We start from the raw sequence: 20,947 nt of genomic DNA, 5'->3' as shown, positions 1-20,947 counted from the left end.
CGACCAGAACTCAATGCTTGCATGTATTATGACCATGGAACGTTTATTAGCTTCATAATATTGAACTGAATTTTGAAACTGCAGACAAATGTCATTACTCAAAACATCTTCAAATTAGAACCAACACATAATTCAGCCAAAACCTGGTCATACGAACACTGGACCAACTTATCTGCAGCATCTACACACGCATCTGTATGTTTAAACCTGCAGCTGCTGGATGATGTAACAACTTCCTATTTCTTAACCTACGTTAGTGTTCAATGCAAAGTGCATGCACTGTCATATGGTTCCTTTAACTTCCACTAACTAGTTTTAATTTTTATCGCGGATTGTTTATTTACACACACTAGTCCATGTAACATGCCCACGCCCCAATTTATTTCCATCATAATAGTTTAGTATTTGTCTGACTGAGTTAGATGCAAGGTTATATCCTGTTCATTTATCACGAGCTTTTCAAACTAATCGCTTCATACTCACAGTATGTTGCCTGGGGCTGTCCGTGTTCCAGACCTCTGCAGTCAAGTTGTTTCAGCATAAACTTATTTGGTTTAACCATAAACAACAAAAGACATTCGACAAATAAACTGCATCTAATACGTTGTAAGTTGGTTACCACGAGTCACTAAACCGTGTCGCAAAGCACAGGAAACAACGGAATAATAGTGATGGCATAATCACCATTCGAGTCTTTTGTCTCGGCGACAATCGTTGTGCCTCATGGCAGATTACGTGTGTGCCTATCCATTGACCAAATCTTTCCTACGTGCCATCAGTGTGGCGATAGACGGCATTTTTATAATTAATTCCTGCACTTAAATAAATGCTTGGTTCATGACACAAACTTCTGATGCAGTAAACAAAGGATTTAGGTTTGTTTTCTGACGTTATCAGGATTGAATTTGATTAATTATGACCATGTATGTTTTACCATAGAAATACTAACTGAAGGAAACTATGCTAGGGTTACTTTTTTTCATCTTCTGTCTTTCCTTCGTAAATTCAGCTTCTGTCAGAAAATTCCCCTGCAGTGAAACCGAACCCGTGCCACGTGATCAATGTTCTTGTCCAATCAAAATCAACTCTGAACAACCAGGTAGTTTACAACATGAACCGTCAATTTGTTTGCTAATTTACTCCTTGTTTAGAACCGATCTGGTTGAATGGGTCAAAGGTCGTGTGCAATCACACGTCATTGGAATGCAGCTGGAAATACAATGACTCATCAAAAAGTGCTTACATCAGCATATACGGTTGGTCACATAAGTAAGTGTTTTGTCGAAAAGAATCTTACCCGCCACTGCCACACAGCACAACTCTAAACCTTACGCTTCTCGCAGGTACAACTCCTTCACGCCATCTTCCGGATGTTGTGGCGTGAAATTGGAGGAGAAAGTTTGTCGGCTGGATATTTGCGCTAAAATACTTGCTTTTAGCGTATCGATAGAGGGGAATCACCCTTTTGTTTCGCGGGATGTCGTTGGTTTCGGGAAATGTAAGTTATATGATTTCGATGGCAAGGGTCGAACTATAATTGACGTAACCAGTAGAGGTACAATAAGAGTTTTTGTCGGTGAGGTCGTCAGGTTTTTAGTTAAAACTTTTACTCAAACTAATGAGATATTTCCTCCCCACCAACTTGTTGGGGTGATTACGTCACTGGTCGGACTTTTCCAACCAAACCCAATATTTCTACATACATAAACACGTAGGGTTCATTATAACGAGCTACATCACTGACGTGTTGCTTGTATAGAGCAGATGTATTCACTGAACGAAATCCTGTGTTATATTTTAATTGAGTTTTTTTTTATTTTAGCTTTTCTAATTCAGCCTTTTCTTAACTACAGGTTTTGAAAAACCTGATTTTGTTCCGTACGATTTTGATACTGAAGATAACTCAGGTCCGACTCAATTCCACTTCTACGCGATCCTCATCTGTCTCTTCTCATCCCTAGTTCTTGCGTTTGCATCAGTCTTCTGCTACTTCCAACTCAAAAGAAGAAAGATAGAAAAAAGCACTCGGAACAATGGTCAGTAGATTCCCCTTTGACGTTCACTTACATTTTGTAAATTATATTTCAGATACAATCTGGTCTTGCGTTATTTTGTGCCGAACGGAGCGTAGGCTAACTTAAACCTGTATAGGCCTAAAAATACTGATTCCGGATTCCCAAAACACGCAAACATAGATTTCGGCGGCTCAAAGTGCGTGATTCAAACTTTAAATCCAAGTTATTAATCTCGGGATTATTTGTTACAACTAAGCCTTGACCTGGGTATTTCCCTAGAATTCCGACGAAGCAGGAAGGACAAAAAACCGAAGGCTGCAATTCCAAGTTCGGAGAAAAGTTCGGAAACCACGAGGAGTTCCGTCCTTCAAGATTGGTGATATTCGCACACCTTTGAAATATCATCCAGCGGTACTTAAGTTTATACTCCCGGCCACAAAGATTTCATGAATTTTCACACGAAAGACACGAAGACACAGCAGAGTGTGATGGTTGCGAGCAAGGCTTCCTGCTGCTTTGATTCAAATCATTGCAAAACTTTTGGTCATTACAACCAAGCGATGAAACAAGTTTAACACTTTGGTGATTCAATCGGATTGTTTTCTCCCTAAGCATATATTTCAGTGTGATCCTCACCAGTTTTACTGTTTAAAACTTTTGATTGCTACATGTACAAATTTAATTCAGTATTTTAACAAAGTGATTTCCATCATCACTGTGTGGTAAAGTTGTAAAGCGTTTTCATAGTTTTTAGTCATAAGCATGTTTGTTTTTAGTAATGTAGAGGTTGGGTAGGAAAATCAGCTTCACAGTTTAGTAAAAGATTTAGACAGAAGTTCTAAATGACGTTTAAACAAAGGGGATTTGTAAGAAAATACTGTATGTAGAAATGGATAAAAGTGTCCATGAATCGACTCAAAGAATTAAATGAGCGAACAATATTTTTACAACAAATTTTGCGTTTTCTCACCTAATGCAACAAAGTGATATTAATATGATCTATTTTGCAATCATTGTTTTATTTTGTGAAATAAAGTAATTCCTTACAATCTGAAACGAATGTATTCAAAATATTGCGTCCACGTATTCACGGCGCTCTCTTGACCATGCAGTGGTTGCATTTGTTCTCTCATTGGATACACGTTTCAAACAGGTTTTATTCGTCATGACCGAAAACTTTATTTTCTCGCCGGCGATAATTAAAACAAGCAGTTGTTTTTTCGTGTTCGGACAAGATTGTTTTAAGATAATTTCGTGACTTATTTCTGTAAAAAAGCTTTAAAAATGTCGAAGACCGAAAAATGGGAAACTGTTGGAAAAAATAAAAGCAAAGCGAAAACCTCCAAACCAAAAGATTTCGGAGATTTTGGTTAGAATAAATCTATTCTATTTTTGTGAACATCATTGTTTGTTGACAATTAAATAAAGCAACTTCTATGAGGTAATTGTTTTTATCAAATCGTTTTGTTTTCAAGGTCTTTCCAAGAAGTTTCCTAATCCTCTTTCTGATGTTTCCAACACAAAGACTTCCTCAGATGAATTAAAAACAGGTTAGAAACATATCTACCCTGTTTAACACGAAAGTTTGGCAAACTAATAATTGTCTGAATAATAAAACATAGGGCAAAAGTCTCCTGGGCGAAATCAACAGAAGAAAAAAGTGAAAAAACAAGTTGAAAGTCTTCCAAAATATGATTACAAAACTATTGAAGATGGATTGGAGGGAGTATGTGATTGCAAACAGCACATTTTATGCTTGATATCCTAGCATGATATTTTCACAATTATGTCTGAACGATCATTAAATCCCAATCATTTTCAGCTTTATTCAAGTGGACAAATGTTGAACTTAGTCACTATATTTTACTACAGAATGTAATTGACTCGCAAACAAATTGATTCTTGGGCTTATTTGTTGCTTTAAGCACAAAATAAAACCTAAGTTAATTTGTTGCAGGAAGCATTTCAACAATTTGACGAACAAATTTTGACGTGGAAGAAAATATATCCGGACAATCCAATGGTATAAAAACCTCAAGAGTTTTATGTTGATTTTTTGTGGGAACATTTTAATACTGTTTTGTGTGTAAACAATGTTGGGTAAATGTTTCCACCTGATGAGTACATTTTATTTATTTTGAAACTTTTTTGCTGAGTTACATCATTTAAAGATATTTACAGAATGTCTGCAAGGATCTTGTTATATATTTGGACGACCGACTGCGATGCCCGGATGAAAGTGTGATTCAGACTGGAAGGGAATTTGATTTTCCATTATGCAAAGCAACCAAGGTTAGACATTAAGACCTGACTGTATCTGCAAACTTGTTCACTTATCTTACAACTTTTACTACTTAAACTCTCCACAAGATATCACACAAATTAAACAAAGGTTAGTAAGTCTGTTAAAAATAGTGCACGTTGTTTCTACCATGTGAGGCTTATGTGCACACAACTTTCTGCAGCTATTATGCTCATTTGCTTCTATTTTATACAAATATTTTTTTAGATAGTTGTGTAAATAGTTCTTTTTTTGCAGGGCATCCAAAACAAACTAATGAAGGTGTTTTCTGACCTCAACATTGAAATGGTTGAGTGCATGTTTCAGCATTACATTAATTCAATGCTCGAACTTCTTAACAGAGGTCAGTGATTTTGTATGTTGAGAATATTTTGTGTAAAATAACCTTTGTTCAACATATGCCTGGTTTGTGTTTTTATTAACTTTGTTACTTGGTCCGCTTCATTTTGATCTTAAACTTTTGTTTAGATTGTCCGATATGGGGCCACAAACTATGCATTCAGGCTTTGTCCTTCTCTCATCCGCAAATATGTTCCCAGGACCTCGACCAGTTCATTGATAAAGTGCAGACCATGCAAAATGTCCCAAAAAAGTAAATTATTTTTTTGTTTAAGCTTTCAACAATATTAAGTTATTTTGTAAAATCACTTTTGATTGATTAATGATGGAATAATCTAACGAAGAAAAAAACTTTCTGTTGACCAGATGTCTCTCTCTCCTCTGGGCTCTCGGTCAAAGTGGGGTAAAAGATTCTCGCTTCGGGATGAAAGGTGAATAAACTATGTTAACAAGAGTTATGTAAAGTAGTCGTGTTATCAAGTATGTGACAATTTTATTGATAATGTCCACTTCCTGCTCACTGCTGGCAATGTCAGAGGACTTCCTTTCCACAACACAACATAATCGTGTTCAATATCAACTCGTGCAAAACATGTTATTGTTGATTTATTGCAATGTTTTTTACCTTTTCTGTAATTTGTCTCGGACACATATTTAAAAACAGTTGTTTCAATAAAAATTTTCTGTAAGAATTTTTTGTGACTAAATCAGCAAACTTAACTTGAATCTGCCGAATATCAACCTAGATTTAACACAAACTTAAATAAACAAACAGGTATAAAGTGTTTCTTTTCCCTGTAATAAAAATTGACTGGACGTTGTATTTTCAACCAATCAAACATTCTAATTTTGTCCCCAGTTTGGCTGGAAGTGATGCTGCCTGCTTTGCACATGAAGAACATCGCACCATATTGCATGCACTACATTGAATCCATTCTTGCACGAACACACAACAAATCTACTCTGAACTCATCTGTCCAACCTCAACAGTTTATGGAAGTTGCATCGTGGACGTTTGACTCACAAATGAAAGTTTCTGGAAAATCAAGTTTGTGAGTAAAACACCTTCTGACATTAACATGTAATCAGTGGGATGCAAAGTGTTAATAATTTCCACCCAACGCAGGGTCAAGGATCGCATGAAAGACGTCTACCCGACATTGAAAGATATTATGACGAGCAATCAGAACAACAAAAGACAATTGTTTAAAACCATCCTAAGTACGCCGGTAAAGGAGGTGAGTGTGCGCTCACACACTAAATCCTTGTGGTAACGTGTTAGGAAGCACCATGTTTAGATGCTGGTGATTGCTTAATCATTCAGAATATCTGTGTAATTGTTTTTTTTTACGTTTTTGTCCACTGCCATATTGGTGATGCATTCTGTCTTACGCCCTTCTGTACTTTCATTTCAACCAACTTTAAACAGGAAATTCCTGCCCCAAACTCTCTGCTCGATGCTTTCAATGGGTTTTGGAGTCGATTGTGTGGAAAGTGTCGATTCCTTCCATAGATTGTCTGAATAGCGACCGAAACTTTAACCAAACCTTCAGTAAAACACACTGAGATTTGTTGCACAAGATGTTGGTTCAGTCTGAGTCGCTAACGCATGTTTGGAGTCTTTGTTAGGCTTACGATGCATTCCTGACCTACAGTTTATTTGTAACTTATGGTTATGTGGTCAGGTTTAGGTTATTATTACGTCATAGAGCATTGAGATTGCTCATTCTATAAATTTCATTTTGCGGTTTTGGGGAGTAACCGTTGTGAAATAAATATAAACAATGTTGAATGTTGGTTAAGAAGGATAAATAGTTAGCTCTATGACGTCATATAGCAGTGGTTCGAGTAACTTACGTTTGGTCTGCGCTAATGTTTTGATTCCTACTTTCCAGGGCGAGCAGTTACGTGACGAGCTGACGTCATTAGCAGTTGGTTGCTTGGCAACGGACGCTCATTGTTTCAGTTTGTGGAGGAATTTGTACAGTTCGAATCTACCAAGGACGAGGTAAACTCTCGAGCTAACTCAATATTTACTGGGAACGCCACGAAGTTTTGTTAGAAATAATTTCACGTCAGTAACAGCGCCACCATGTGTGTAATAGTGACCCAGAATTACGTCAGTGTGATCGTAACATGTTATCGAAGGCTTATTCTGCAACATTTGTACAACGACTGGAAGTTGACATTGAAAAAGATGCCGGGAACCCCCTTCGCCGAAACTATCCGTGCTTTCAACAACACGAATTCTGACGCAGCAAAAAATTCTGAACCGCTTACATCGAAGCAAGACTTTCACCAAGTCAGGGTTTTATGCGAGGTGAGTTGGGTATTCCCCTGTATTCTGGAGTAATTATTCCCAACGTGGGGGTCTTTGGGTGGTTACCCGGGTGCGCAAACGAGGTTTCGCATCAAAATTTCGTATCCGAATGCAAAAATTTAATGTTTGCCTTACTTGCCTGTTTGTTACGTCACGCCCAGCTTTTTAAACTTTGCTTTTTACGAAATATCAAAACGTAAATGTAAGCGCGGGGTCCGCAGACTCGATGATTTTATAAAATGGTTCGTTTTGGCAAAAAGGTTGAATAATTGGCTTAAAAAGTTGGTTGTCCCATTCCTAGTTATGACTATTGTTTTTTTTGTTATAAAACTTTAACAAATCAACAAAATAAAAAATAAACATCCTGATATTTAAATTGTTTGTAGGAAATGTCGGAACGGCTCACGGTGTCACGTGACCACTCACAATCGAGAAACTGGGGTTTGTGGCTGACACTTGGTGTCGCTGTGGTCGCCGTCTGCGTGGGTCTTGTCTATTATGACGTCACAGTGGGCGGTGGAGTTTGGGAAAAATCTCGAACTTTCCAGTTCATGGAATCTAAGGGAATACTTTCTATGACGTCACATGTGTGGGAAAGACTGGAAAGAAGTCACAACGCTGCCACTAGGTAGCGCTATGATATTTAATTATCGCGGAAACCGTTGAACATTGGTTTATACAAAAAAAAACATTGGTTTATAAAAGTTTTAAATCTTTTTTCAGTTTTTTCCAAGAAAACGTCCCAATATATTGGGAATACGTAAAGGATGTTCTTGGGCCTTACACAAATGTTTTGGGTGAAAAAATATCTTCGTCCTGTTCATATTTGTGGGAAATCACCGAATCTGTGAGAGGCTCACTTTATGACGTCATTGGCAAGGTAAATTTGGGTCGATTTTATTTGGGTTACCATGGTGATATTTATCGTTGCCCGATAAATAGCGAGCACTGATGTGAGTTGTGGTGGATGAGAGGGCGGTTGTGGTCGGGAGTAACAATGTTTGTTTGTTTAAAGATCTCCAGCATCCTACGTACCTTCGCCCTGATGACGTTACAAGCAATTGATTACGTCATCAAATGTGCAATAAAAATGGTTTTGTGGACGAAAGAGAGTTTTTCTGATTCAATCCGTTTTCTCGCCGCTCTCATCAGGTAAATAACAGGGGAGTTTTGTTCGAAACTGAAACTAATCTTTATCACGTCACAGTGGCGAGATGACGTGGACAGAGGCATATGACGACATAATTGATCAGCTGACCATCTCTCTTCACCGAGCAAATCTGTGGTCGAAAAATATTGTGAATGTTGTCAGTGATTTTGTGGCGCCAGAAAAACCTTGAGCACATTTGTGTGAAGAACGGATAACGCACTTTTATTGCGTCATAACTAATCTCTATTCGATATTCAGGTAAATCCCCCTGCTGTTATTTTATTGTGACGTCACAGGCATTGAAAATGTTTTGGTTCCGTTTGTCCAAAACATTTGTACTTATGTAGTCTGTGTTTTAATTACCAATATGGAGTCTTGTAATTGTTGTTTGGGATTTGCGCTTCGGTGTCGGTGGAAGTTTGTGGACAGTTCATAATCAGACAAGTTTGCGGTTGCCCTCACCCTGTAAAACTTCTAACAAACGGAAACGACAGAAATTTGTTGCAATTTACTGTAAAATGATGGGGATTCCCCATTCTACTTTCACTACTACCAATGTTCGTTGTTTCGAAATCTCTACCGCAGTTTTGTAACCTGCCTTCATTGACACGTTTTGATTCAATTTTATTCGCCTGTTTGCTGCAGACAGCCTCATCTGAACATAAAAATCATATTTTTCGACGCCTCTATTTCGCCTAAATTATGACGTCATTGTTGGTTTGATCAGAAATAAAAGTTTTCCGGTGTTTTTGGAAATCAGGTTTGCCACGTGTTCGACTTTTCACAAAACGAAGATTAGGAAATTATTTAACAATCGAAATGTTTTAAATATTGGTGATTTTATTTGGAAGTTACGCACCAAGGACTTGGGTTGAGATATTAAAAAATGTTAGAATTTGATGTAAAAAATGTGCTTCACACGCCTATGTACCGAATTACGCAACAAAGAGGTATGACGTAACAGAAAAAAGGGCAAGCAATATACAAAACATTGTTACGTCACTTATTGTGGGGTTAGCAAGTTAAATACTGGTCACAGTGGGATATTTGAAGTAACCATGAGGCAAGCACATAACGTTGTGTACGTAACATGGGGAACACCCAATAAAAACTACGTATGAGTTTATGACGTCACAAAATTTCAAATTACAAGAAGAACTTTTTTCGAAAGAGTTAGGTTTGGATCTTCAGTGGCAAAATACAAACAAAACGTGGCCGCTTCGGGAACACTGTTCGTATGATTTCTATGCTGGGACAGATCACAGTTGAAAGGTATCTGATTTGGTAACGAACAGTGTTTCGAGAAGTTTTTGAGAACTTTATGTGAAACACTGAAGAAAATGGGCACTTCTACGTAACACTTGTAAGTACACGTCGTCAACATTATTAAAATATAATTTTCATAAAAATATAAACAAAATTAAAAAAATATAAAATTTTGTGGCTTTACAAAATCCGATGGAAACACGCCAGGAAGACTTGGAAGTTCAACAATGTGCAAATATGACGTTGTGTGTGAAGAAGTTTGTGTTGAAGTAAATTCTGAGTTTGATTGAAGACAAAAGACTAAAACCTCGTCAAATATTTTGTGTACTTTTCAGACATTTTTGAAAGCATATGTTTGACTCGTTGTGTCTGTAAGGTTGAGATAGGGGGAACTTCGTTTCTGTTTAGGGGAATCACCACCCCGTATGGTGTTTTTACTGCCAAGGTCAAACGACGGGTTTTCCAGCATTGGCGAAACGAAACTGACAGCGCCGGATTCTGGAGAGTAATTTCCCGCGGATTCGCCAAGTGATCCTTGGCCCATGTAAGGCAAACTCCCACTCATATTCAGGCTGCTCAGTAAAGTATTGAGTTCCTGCAACATATTGTCACTTTCTTTGTTTTGAATGAGAAATATTAAAATTCCCAGTGACAAAACTACTTCAATACGGAGCTACACAAGCGATTGTCATGGCAACAATTTTGAAAGAAAGGTATTTGCAACAAAGTTGCTCAAACAATAATTCTCAAGTTTGTTTAAAAATGATTTGAACCGACCTCCTTCTGTTGTTGTTTGTTTGCTTCAACGATTTTGGAAAGTTCCTGTTTCTGTTTCTGGAGCAAACTGAGTTGATTCTGGAGGAGAAATTAACAAAGTTGTGTTTTAACAAAAAACTTTACACCAAAGTGAAACAATTACCTGAAGTTTGTGATTCCGAACGTCCAACTCGTCAGTCACGTGACTAAGTTCGGAGATTTTCTCTCGACTGTTAAAAAGTTTTTGTGAAACATGAAAACAACAGGTTAGTTGGAAATAAATCCTGAGTAAAACCATTATTGAAGTTTGTGTTTTAACAGAAAAGCGTGCAGCAGCATCTTAAACTAATTTGGATAAATTTTTTTGTGAGGCAGATCCTGACGACACTGCAGGTTCAGCTTGGCCACATGGGTTAAATCTAGTATGTTACCTAAAGGGCAACAGGGACTGCATAATCACTGCAAAGTGGAAGTCTTGCGGTCTATTTAGCTGACAAAATCGTTGTAAGTCACACCAAGGTTGCACTGATGTGACGAATAAGGGTTGAAACTGTGGCCCTGTTTTTATTTTGCTATTTTATATTGTTGGTTAATGTTTCAGAAAAAACTGATGGAATTACTTTTGTTCAAGTTGTTTGAAAGCTTCATCCGCGGCGTTGATCGCTTCCCTCTTCTCCTCCTCTGATCTCTGGACATCATTTGAGGCCTCTTCTTTCCAAGCAAGCTCCCGACCAAGGGATTCCTCTGCGGATGCAAGACGTCTCTCCAAATCTTCAATTTCCTCCGTGGTGGATCTTCTCTCGAGGAAGAACAATTCTCTAAACGATAAAAACTCGATCAAGAACTCACCCGCACTCTCCACATTATAAATAGTCATGTGCACAAAGATTTGCGAAGAGGACACTTTACCAAACTGCATGAGTTTGAAATTGGATGTTTTTTTACCGGATTCGCCGAATCTTGCTCTTGTGTTTCGACTTCAGGTTCTTGTATCGATCAGCGTAGTTTCGGGATTGAGCAGCAAATATTTCCATCCTAGAGTGAAGAAGTTCGATTGCGTCTTCGAGTTGGGTGCGGTTTAACTCAGCCACGAGTTTCTGTGAGAACAAAACCATATTTTGCCAATGCTGGAAAAAAATCACAAGAACATTTATATATTAAGCTTGCCTTTACATCAGTGTTTTCATGTCAAAGTGTAAATGAATATAAATAGAGAACCCCAGGGTTGCCATGTTTAAACTTGGCAAGAAATTGGCAACTGTTTCTGAATGAATGAATCAACTAAACGTCAACATGGGACCGGGTTGTTTTAAATTATTGACACAAACAAACATGAATAAGATCTGTAGATTAGAAAGTGAAATATGAGAGAAACTTACTTCAGTATTATTTTGATCCCTCTCCCCGGACACAAGGAGAATCTGAGCTTCAGCATTGAGAGCTCTCTTCTGTAACTCCGATATCATCTGTCTCATTTCATCTTCCCCTCCTCTCGTTTTGTTCAAATCCCTTCTGCTCTTCTCAAGCTCAACTTCCAGCTCCCGTCTGTTGCCAGGAAAAGAGAAATGAGCTTAAATATTCCAACATCCTCTCAAATGAAAATTTATCGACAAAATTGTTGAACTTCACCTTGCATCGGACTCCTGTTCCAATTGTTCTTTCGTAAATTTGAGTTCAGTTTCAATTTGTATGATCTTTGTGTTATGTTCTGTACCAGAAGTTTCTTCAAATAATTTTTCCTTCAGTTCATCAACCTTCACAACCACTCAATTAAACATGGTTTAAACCACACTTAAACACTGATATTAATTATGATTAAAAAAAACATTATTCCTAATGCAGGAGAGAAAAATTTGTTTGCAGAAATGACCTTGTTGTTACAAGGTGGTACCGACGGATCTGTCTTATCTATTCAGTGTTATTTTCAATCACTCTTCGTGAGTAATTTTGGATCCCAATGTAAAATATACAAAATTTTGCCTCATTTACAAAAATGTTGACACAAATAAATTATATCTACTGTGGTCAACCTTTAGTCTGAGTTTGTTAATTTCTTCTATAGAATTTTCATATCTCTCATTTTTCATCAGTCCGTCATCTTGATCTTTAATCCTGAGCTGTAGGATTCCTCTCTCTCTTTCTGATTCATTCAGTTTTTCTAGTGTTTCTTTTAATTGCGTCCAAACCTACAAATAACAACATTCAATATTTTCATTCCGAAATCGACCTTTTCTAACGCCACTTGTTGTCGTGACACAGGTGGAAACTTTATGTTTGCAGAATTACAATATAAAATAACCTCGTGTCAAAACGCAGTTATTGTAAAGAAAACATGTTTCGCTAAAATAAGCATCTTCAGTTCTAAAATAAAACGGAAAACAAAAATAAATTTACATTCATTTATTTTTCAGCATTTTATTTTTGTTTTCCGTTTTATTTTAGAACTGAAGATGCTTATTTTAGCGAAACATGTTTTCTTTACAATAACTGCGTTTTGACACGAGGTTATTTTATATTGTAATTCTGCAAACCTACAAATGTTACAACTTTACGGATTTGTCCTCAAGTTTAGCTGAAGTGAAATTAATAAAGTAGAAGTTGGTTTGCCTTCCAACCTTGGTAAGTTCAGCCTCAAGAATAGCATTTCTATCTTGCAGATCAGTCGCAATTCTTAGTTGTGTTTCATGTTGTTCTTTCCAACTGTTTCCAGCTTTATCGCGCAACCCCAGTTCACGTTCGTAGCCAGTCACAATTTCCCTCAAATGTTTCAACTCGTGGCATTGATCATCATATTGTCGTCTGACTTCCGAGAGTTGTGCTTGGTGTTGACTGAATTGGTTTGAATCTGTTGCTGACTGGGTGTAGAAAGAATTCACATTCATAACAGTAAATTTATCATGAGATTGTGACAAAATATTTATGAAGTATATTTTTTACAATTTAAATTAAAAAACCTCAAAGGAATGTACTTGCTGGAGCACTGTTTTGATAAGAAAGTGACTGTTAAACAATTATATTTGCATGAGCTCTCACGAGTTTGATTTCGCTTTCTCAGGGTACTGACATGGCTTGAAACGTTTTAATTAAAAGTCATTGATTAAAAAACTTGATTCGAGTGTGTTCTGTTTGTAAAACCCGCACAATGCAACCCTTTGTCCACCACCCAATATCCTCAGTTGGAATTCAGTATTTCATAGTTTCTCAACTGTGAAATTAGTGTAATTATTTTGTGTAACTTACTTTTTCCAGCTGCGAAACACGATCTTTTAATGATTGAATTTTTCCTTCATATATCTGCTTCTGTTTTTCTTCTTCAGTCAATGCACACCTGGTATAAAAAGAAAATGATTCAAAAGTTTAAATAAAGAATAAAGCGATCAGATTCCCCATTATTAACCACATGCTTACTGCATTTCTTCAATAATTTTTTGTGAATTAGCGACGACATCCGAACGATCTTCTTCAATTTCTGGTTTTCCGCTGATAAAACCACTCAGTTGTTCATTTAATTGAAAATTCACTTCTTTTAAATTCTTGTTCATTTCTTGTAATTCTAAAAAAGTGCAAATTTCCTCAGACAAGGTTCCTAATGTACACAAAATTTTGCAAAAGTACAAATTTGTTTTGTTTTCAAAAATCTTTATCAAAACAACACAAATAAAACCACACAAAGGCATCTGAAAAATTCAAACAAAGATAAAAGTGCAGCACAGGAACCTTCGATGTGGACGGTTAGTTCCAATCTACTGCATTGTTCTTGTTCCCTTGCTTTGTCAGCAGCCTCTTTTAACTTCTCATTTTCCTGTGTGTAATAATCCCTCTGCATCTCCAGATCTTTCATGTGAGCAACTGAATCGGCTTTTGCTTCAACGACCGACGGCAAAGTTTTAATTCCATTCAGAGCAGCAGTTAGATCAGCAACCTGTCGTGAAACAGAAAATATCTTCTTGTTTAAACAAATACAAATATACGTCATGTTTATTTATTAAATCCATTGAAATGAAACATCTTTTTGCTGGAAATTATTCTTTATATTTTTGTATCTTTGTTTTTTTCTGTTTATTAATATATCGTCTAATAACATTGCGTCAAAACAGTGGCCATCTGTCTGCAGCTCACAGAAATTATATTATTGGCTCGAAAATTGCTTACAAAAACATTTGCCCTTAACAAAAAAAGTTGGCTGTATTGTATAAAATCTTGCTCGAAAACCGGAGTACAGCAATTACCTCTTGTTTAAGTTGGTCCCTCTCTTGCAAGGCCTCTGTTAGTTTTGAAGCCATTCCACCCATCTCAGCCATCGCCCCCGTCATCCTCTGCTGCAATTCATTTTCCTCCGAAACAAAACTCTACAACACGACGAAACATCGGGATAACAACCTGAGGTGAGCTGGTTACCATTAAAGTAATTATTCATCATAAAAATTACAATTGTTTCTTTGACAGTTGTTATGAATATGTTTGTTGAAATTTATTTACTTAACCATAATTTAGGCATCAGAATACAACATGTTTTTGCCCCCTCATGAAATCAGGACAAAGTTATTTGGTCACAATTAATTGAGTCAATAAATTTTTTTAAGTAAACATTATACAATGACAAGGAGTAATATTTGAATTACTTTAAGTTGATCTGATGCTTTGTTATATTTCTGATTTTCTTCCTGAAGTTGTTCCTGTAAAGCTTCCACTTCATCAAGCAAAGTTGATCGGACGACCAACAGGTACGCCATCTAAACACATCTTTATTATCAACTGACAATCATCACAAACATGATACATTTCACATATAAAAAGGAAGAACTTTCTAACATATACAAAATATATGTTCGGAGTTTAAAACTACACTTTGTTCAAAGCATAATTAATTTTTTTGCCAATATGCAGTGAAGTTGAAATTCTCCACCTGTTCACTGAAGGAACTCCCGACAAGTTCATCCAATCCTTCCTGTTTGCACATGTTGCATATTTCATCAACTTCTTGTTCTGAAATATTACAATTAATTACTGGGTTTTTCAGGAAAAACTGAACGTTTTTACTCAATTGGTTCCAGCACAAAAAATGTTTCATCATTTGATGCAACTATGTTGTATTTATTTGTTGCCCCAAGATCTGCACATGTTTTGATTTTAAATTACCATAACTCGATGGATTTTGCACATGTAAATATTTATACCTGATTTTTCTTGTATTTCTTTAAGTTGTAATTTAAGTTTTTCGTTTTCTTGTTCAAATTCTGAATGAAGATGATCCCTCTCTTCACTTAGAGTCCGAACATTATCCACATACTTCTGAACCTAAAAAGATTCACAAATTGTTAAAAATTTTAATTATCCAATCAGACCATTCTTACATTTTGTTATTTATCTACATATTTTATTCCATGTAAGATTTCAGAAATTTTACTACAAATATTTTACTATCTTTCCTGCAATACAACGCTCGGGATAAAAAAAACAGTTTTATTATAACTGGAACGTCAAGAAAACTACCTCATTCATTTCCTTTGTGTGATTAATTTGCATTCCTTCGAGTTTTTTCTCTGCAGCTACAAACAGCATCCATATTGAGTCAATTGTTACAAGTGATTCTGGATTGTTGATTGAAGATTCTTTTTGTAGAAGATCGTATCGAAACAATGCCTCTATGACATCCTGAGGATTTTGCTAAAAACAGTTTTTCATGTTAACTTCCAAAAACAACATATTTAATTATGTTTATTTATTTTTAACCAAAACAATTCGTTTAAGAAAACATGTTAAATGCTGTAACATTACCTCAATGGTGTTTTCCATAAGTCATTAAAGGTCCTGCAAATTTGCAATTCAACAATTACAAATTCCTAATCATTTGACAAACAATTCCTAACAGAATAAGTGTTCAGTTTTTTTGCATGACATTCTAGATGTAATAAAGCAAAAATTACAATTGGCAACGAGACAAGAATTAAGAAAATCATCCGAGCTTTACAACAAGCTGTCAACAAAGTCAATACTAAACGTCGGGCACAAAACAACTTAGTAACATCTTTATTTATCTGCACTTCATAAATTTAACAGGGTTTCCAGCACCCTTCCATTGCAAAGTCACGCAAAACAAATTACTCTTCTCAAAAACCAAATTTCAAAACTTTATTGAAGCGTAACCACATACGCCAACTGCATGAGGGTAAGTCCCTAAATTTTGTGGTAAACTTTAGCAAAGTGCAGTTAAAACATAATATCGTCTAATCACATTGCGTTAAAACATGACTTTATCAACAATACTAATATTTGCGTTCAGTGAATCACAACAAATTTCTAGATTAAAAGTTTTTTTTAGTCTTTCTTCAACGGGAAGTTGGGCCAAACCAGTAGAAAATCTATCGACTAAACCACCCTTGCGGATAACATCTTATATTATATTTGCGTACATTGTAAGCAGTCTGAGTAAATGTATGAAATAAGACATTTAAGGAAACGCGTGAGGTTTAAGTAAATTGTCGTTGCAAATTCGTGAGAATTTACGTTTTGTAGACCTTCAAATTTACACGCATGACTGGTCTTTTCAATGGAAATCAGGAACCAGAAATGAAAGCTTCACGCACGAATGGCCATAGGCCCCAGTTAATGGTGAGGTAACAAATGCAATTGTTGATGCTAAAATCGTGCACGCGGGCCTGGTAGGAAATTTGTTTCGGTTCAGTCATGGGTGGAATTACACATAGATCGTAATTGTTTAATTGTTAATTACAATTCCTGATAAAGTTCTAAAGTAATGTTTTTTTGTGAGTTTCATTTGATAAACTGCTTTTTTCCCTCCCCATGTTGAAAGAGCGTAGGTTGTTTAACGAATAGATATTAAAATGTTAAGGTTCCCCAAGAACATTGCATGTCAAATACAAAGGAAGGGACTTCTTTTGAATTCAACCAGTTGGAATTATGTTGCAACGAAAAGGTTCCTACGACATAATTCACGGAAAGGAGATGATTCAACATTTGGAAAATGGTTCCTTCTCATTTTTCCGATAGGTAGTCTTAGTCTTGGGACTTGGCAAGTTTATAGAAAGAAATGGAAATTAGGTTTAATAAGGCAGCTAGAGGAACGAACCAACAGCCCTCCCAGACCTCTGCCCACTAATTTGAATGAACTTCATGATTTAGAATATTATCCTCTGCAAGTAACTGGAACTTTTGACCACAGTAAAGAGATTCTTGTCGGGCCTCGAAGTTTGGTGAAATCTGGATCTTCGATAGACAGTGGCTCGCTCATGTCTGTTGGATCTAAGGATGTCGGGGCACAAGTTATCACACCGTTTCATGTAGAAAACTCTGATGTCACAATACTTGTGAATAGAGGTTACATTCCACAAGCACATAAAAAACCCCAGACCAGAATGCAGGGGCAAGTTATTGGAACAGTAACAATTGTGGGATTATTACGTCGTAATGAAAAACGACCTCCACTGTCACCAAGAAATATGCCGCAGTCTGGTCGTTGGCTTTACAAAGATTTAGATGAAATGGCGAAGTTGACTGGAGCCAGTCCAATATTGGTCGATGCAGTTTTCGATAAAACTTTACCCCCTGGGTCACCAGTGGGAGGACAAACGAGGGTTAATTTGCGCGATGAACATTTGTCGTACATTGTCACTTGGTATGGTTTGGCTGTGGCCACTTCCATCATGTGGTATTACAGATTTATTAAATAATATACAGTGCTTAGCTTGCTTAAATCAAATCTGTTTGAGAAACAATTACATTTTCCTTTGTTTATGTGTTTTCCATTTTTTAGCATTTGAACTAAAACTTTTTGGTGATAATTTATCCACAAAACTTGATGGCATTTATCTATTTTTTGCAGGCAAACTATGCATGACTTCAGATTGTAAACATAAAAATCTGTCCAGATCCCTAATTGTTGTTGCATCAGTTGCTTTGATTGCAGTTTATGCTTATTTTCAAGGGTGAGTCTGTGTATTTTACTGAATTTTTTTGAACATAAATCCTCTTATCATAACTGTTTAGATATCGAGGGAAGAACATTCTGAAAACCCCAAATAAGATCAAAGATAATAAAATGTCTGTGACAAAAGAGTTTTTCATGATTGCGCCAACTGCAAAGGCCACGGCAACGGTATGTTTTTGTTTATATTAGTTAATTTTTGATTGAGCTGTGAACAAATATTATTAAGCATAGAAGCAGCAGCTTTTCTTTCTGTAATTTAAATATAAAGCTTTTGTTAAATTTAACCTTGTTATTAGGTTATCTTCTTGCATGGTCTGGGAGACACAGGGCAAGTATCACATTCTTGTGTGATTTGTTTCATTAAAAACCACAATATATAAATTCCAACCTCAGCATGGTATTGTAGCAAATATGAACGGGTTAAATGTCAACGTTATATTTCATCAAGCTTATTTCAAAGTGGATTTTACAGAAAAGTTGTTTTTCAGGAATGGTTGGTCTCTTGCATTCAATGAGTTCAAGAAGAAACATGTTCGATATATATTTCCCAATGCGTAAGTGTGTGTGGTGGTTTATATAGCGTTTCCTGTCCAGTAGAACCACATTGACTCATACCATGGAGTGCCAGATGTAGCACAAGAAACAATAGTCATGAATTTATATCGCTGGATTACTGTAACTTCCAACATTGCAGTGTAGCAGCTTCACATTGCAGATGTCTTATTACATAATAAATCACTTGTTTTCAACAATGTTTTCATGACCACAAATTGTAACATATGTTAACGTAGAAAAACTGTATGTTTTCAGACCAAGTATTCCAGTCAGTCTAAATGCAGGGATGGTGATGCCCGCTTGGTGAGTTGAAGTATAACAGATAAAAAGTTCAAATTGCGTTGCTCTGTGGTCGAAGATTGTTTCTAGCAAGCTAAAGGTTTAAATTTGCAAAAGTGGTTGATTTGCAAATGTCACATGCAAATGCACTTATTAATAGTGATGGCCTCTTTTGAATGCAAGTTCAAAATGTGAATGAACCACTTGATAATCAAATGTTGTGACTGTAATATTTTAATATAATTTCTACTTAGGTATGACATTCGCGCACTTAATGCAGAAGGAAACGAAGACAAAAACGGGATTGAACAAGCTGCAGAAAAACGTTGGAGCATCTCTTATAATTAAATTGTTTAATATTTATATCAAATAGTTCCTTCTTTTTTCATGTTAAGTTTTTATTTAGTAAATAACAAATTTCACAACATTTGTTAGTCAGACAGTTGATCTACAAGGAGACAAGTGAACATGGCATCCCAAGCAATCGAATAATTTTGGGTGGTTTTTCAATGGTTAGTTGGTTGTTTGTTTAATCCATGCAACTAAAAAACATAGTGCTTATTCCACAGGGAGGCGCTCTTGCACTGTACACAGCCCTCACCCACCCCGAAACACTTGGTGGCGTTATTGCTCTTAGTTCCTACCTTCCTCTGCATAAAACCTTCATGAATGTAAGTTTGCTCGAGTCTGTTCTAAATGTAATAAAGTATGGTTGTGAAAAAACAATGGGGATTGTGAAAAAACAATGGGGATAAAGTTGAAATGTCAAGAAATTATGTTTTGTTTGTATTGATGTGAAACAGGTTTGCAGGAACTTTTGGGTTGAATTCTTGATATTTCGATCGAAACTGAAATAATTTTTTTAATTCAGGGAGAGAAATGTATGACCTTGCAGAAATGTCCTATCTTTCAAGGTCACGGGGCTGCAGATCCAATGGTTTCTCCTGAGTTTGGAAAACTGACTCACGGCCTTATTAAATCAGCAAGAAGGGATGATAGTGCTAAGTTGACCATGTACCCTGGGGTCGGTCATTCATCATGCGACGAGGTTACTAAAGTTCTGTATGAGTAACTTTGATGTTTTATAAAGTTTTGTTCATTACCAAATGTGAAAATCACCAGCAGTTTATAGAAACATAAAATCTACTGAAACGTCATAATAGGAACTCGATGACGTACGAGCAATCATCGACAAGTGGGTTCCTTAGGCATGAACTTTCTCAGCCAATCACCATCCTCCAGTGACTCACGTGACCGTACACCCGATGTTTTATTTCTCGTGGCTATTTTTGCGTCATAGAGGATTACGTCATAACTTTGATGTTTATTTTATGCTTTGCCAAATAGATCTGAACTAGCCTTGCTCTCACTGATATATCTGATGATTTTATCCGTGTATAAATTCTCACGTTAAATCGATTTAAAATCATAATTTTTTTAAGCCAACAAAAATATTTTAACTGTCGGGAATTCCCCTGTTTATTAAGCGGCAACTGTTGGCGAGGAAAAATTTAGAATAGAATGCTTTCAGTTCGAAAGATGGTCTCATTATCTACAGCATGTGTTCTTTAACGAGGCCTCAATATCCTGTGCCTTTTATTAGTAACTGTTACGTCATAAAGTGCACAATATATCCCGAATGTCATTTTCTCCCTAAATTTTCTCGTGGTTTTGTTCGAATTTTGGGTAAAAAATTGTAATTTTCTGCCGAATGAAAATAAATTAGACGGAATTTAATCTTTGCTGGTTCCACAGATGATGTTTAAATCCCGGCTAAACCAGGATAAGTTGATCGCACACAACTTCGGTTACGATGAAGGAATAATTGGTTCTGGATCTTGTGCAGTTTTGAACGCAGGAGTTTTGTCCCCCCTCAATCATAATTGCAATGCACCTGCAAGTTATCAAGCTTCCCCCATAAACATTACCTTGCGGAAGTTCGATAATCAATCAATCGCCCCAACTTTAATACATCAGGCGAAATACGCACAACCTTTATGTGACGTCACAGTGTCAT

At 36.4% G+C, this 20,947-nt stretch overlaps 4 protein-coding genes across 5 annotated transcripts; 3 read left to right on the top strand and 1 right to left on the bottom strand.

The window, feature by feature from the left end:
• The first annotated feature begins 943 nt into the window (after window positions 1–943).
• LOC145902337 (uncharacterized) lies at window positions 944–2,721 on the top strand. The gene is made up of 5 exons (XM_082990270.1): window positions 944–1,099; window positions 1,152–1,269; window positions 1,344–1,498; window positions 1,854–2,036; window positions 2,295–2,721. Exons 1-5 carry the CDS (start codon window positions 961–963, stop codon window positions 2,393–2,395), a joined length of 696 nt encoding a protein of 231 aa, XP_082846396.1. The 5' UTR covers window positions 944–960; the 3' UTR covers window positions 2,396–2,721.
• A 442-nt stretch (window positions 2,722–3,163) lies between these two features.
• Window positions 3,164–8,866, top strand: LOC145902325 (transmembrane protein 214-B-like). Its single transcript, XM_082990257.1, has 16 exons — window positions 3,164–3,384; window positions 3,491–3,565; window positions 3,638–3,741; window positions 3,973–4,038; window positions 4,197–4,307; window positions 4,555–4,660; window positions 4,786–4,909; window positions 5,023–5,087; window positions 5,516–5,708; window positions 5,783–5,894; window positions 6,552–6,664; window positions 6,805–6,976; window positions 7,363–7,604; window positions 7,700–7,856; window positions 7,992–8,128; window positions 8,184–8,866. Exons 1-16 carry the CDS (start codon window positions 3,300–3,302, stop codon window positions 8,314–8,316), a joined length of 1,995 nt encoding a protein of 664 aa, XP_082846383.1. The 5' UTR covers window positions 3,164–3,299; the 3' UTR covers window positions 8,317–8,866.
• Window positions 8,867–8,987: 121 nt separating this feature from the next.
• On the bottom strand, window positions 8,988–16,052 carry LOC145902323 (uncharacterized). Its single transcript, XM_082990255.1, has 18 exons — window positions 15,927–16,052; window positions 15,642–15,815; window positions 15,326–15,446; window positions 15,055–15,134; window positions 14,771–14,881; window positions 14,378–14,497; window positions 13,866–14,070; window positions 13,557–13,701; window positions 13,389–13,476; window positions 12,764–13,003; window positions 12,179–12,334; window positions 11,778–11,902; window positions 11,528–11,693; window positions 11,094–11,245; window positions 10,769–10,966; window positions 10,312–10,378; window positions 10,170–10,247; window positions 8,988–9,987 (listed from the first exon to the last, which is right to left on the bottom strand). Exons 1-18 carry the CDS (start codon window positions 15,942–15,944, stop codon window positions 9,724–9,726), a joined length of 2,508 nt encoding a protein of 835 aa, XP_082846381.1. The 5' UTR covers window positions 15,945–16,052; the 3' UTR covers window positions 8,988–9,723.
• Window positions 16,053–16,846: 794 nt separating this feature from the next.
• Window positions 16,847–20,661, top strand: LOC145902334 (acyl-protein thioesterase 1-like). 2 transcript variants are annotated; one of them, XM_082990266.1, is made up of 10 exons: window positions 17,863–18,094; window positions 18,156–18,264; window positions 18,393–18,424; window positions 18,585–18,650; window positions 18,907–18,954; window positions 19,185–19,255; window positions 19,366–19,442; window positions 19,500–19,601; window positions 19,802–19,978; window positions 20,094–20,661. In XM_082990266.1, the coding sequence occupies exons 1-10, from the start codon at window positions 18,003–18,005 to the stop codon at window positions 20,136–20,138; spliced, it is 819 nt and encodes a 272-aa protein (XP_082846392.1). In that variant the 5' UTR covers window positions 17,863–18,002; the 3' UTR covers window positions 20,139–20,661. The 2 variants fall into 2 exon arrangements, 1 of the variants encoding a protein (XP_082846392.1); XR_014402595.1 differs by lacking the exons at window positions 18,393–18,424; window positions 18,585–18,650; window positions 18,907–18,954; ... (3 more) ...; window positions 19,802–19,978; window positions 20,094–20,661 and having other exon boundaries at window positions 16,847–18,094.
• Window positions 20,662–20,947: the final 286 nt, after the last annotated feature.

The sequence above is a fragment of the Ascidia mentula genome, chromosome 5 (assembly GCF_947561715.1).
Source record: "Ascidia mentula chromosome 5, kaAscMent1.1, whole genome shotgun sequence".
In the NCBI taxonomy this organism is placed as follows: domain Eukaryota; kingdom Metazoa; phylum Chordata; class Ascidiacea; order Phlebobranchia; family Ascidiidae; genus Ascidia; species Ascidia mentula.
Note: the sequence above shows the minus strand (reverse complement) of the source record. Positions and strands in the feature narration are given on the sequence as shown.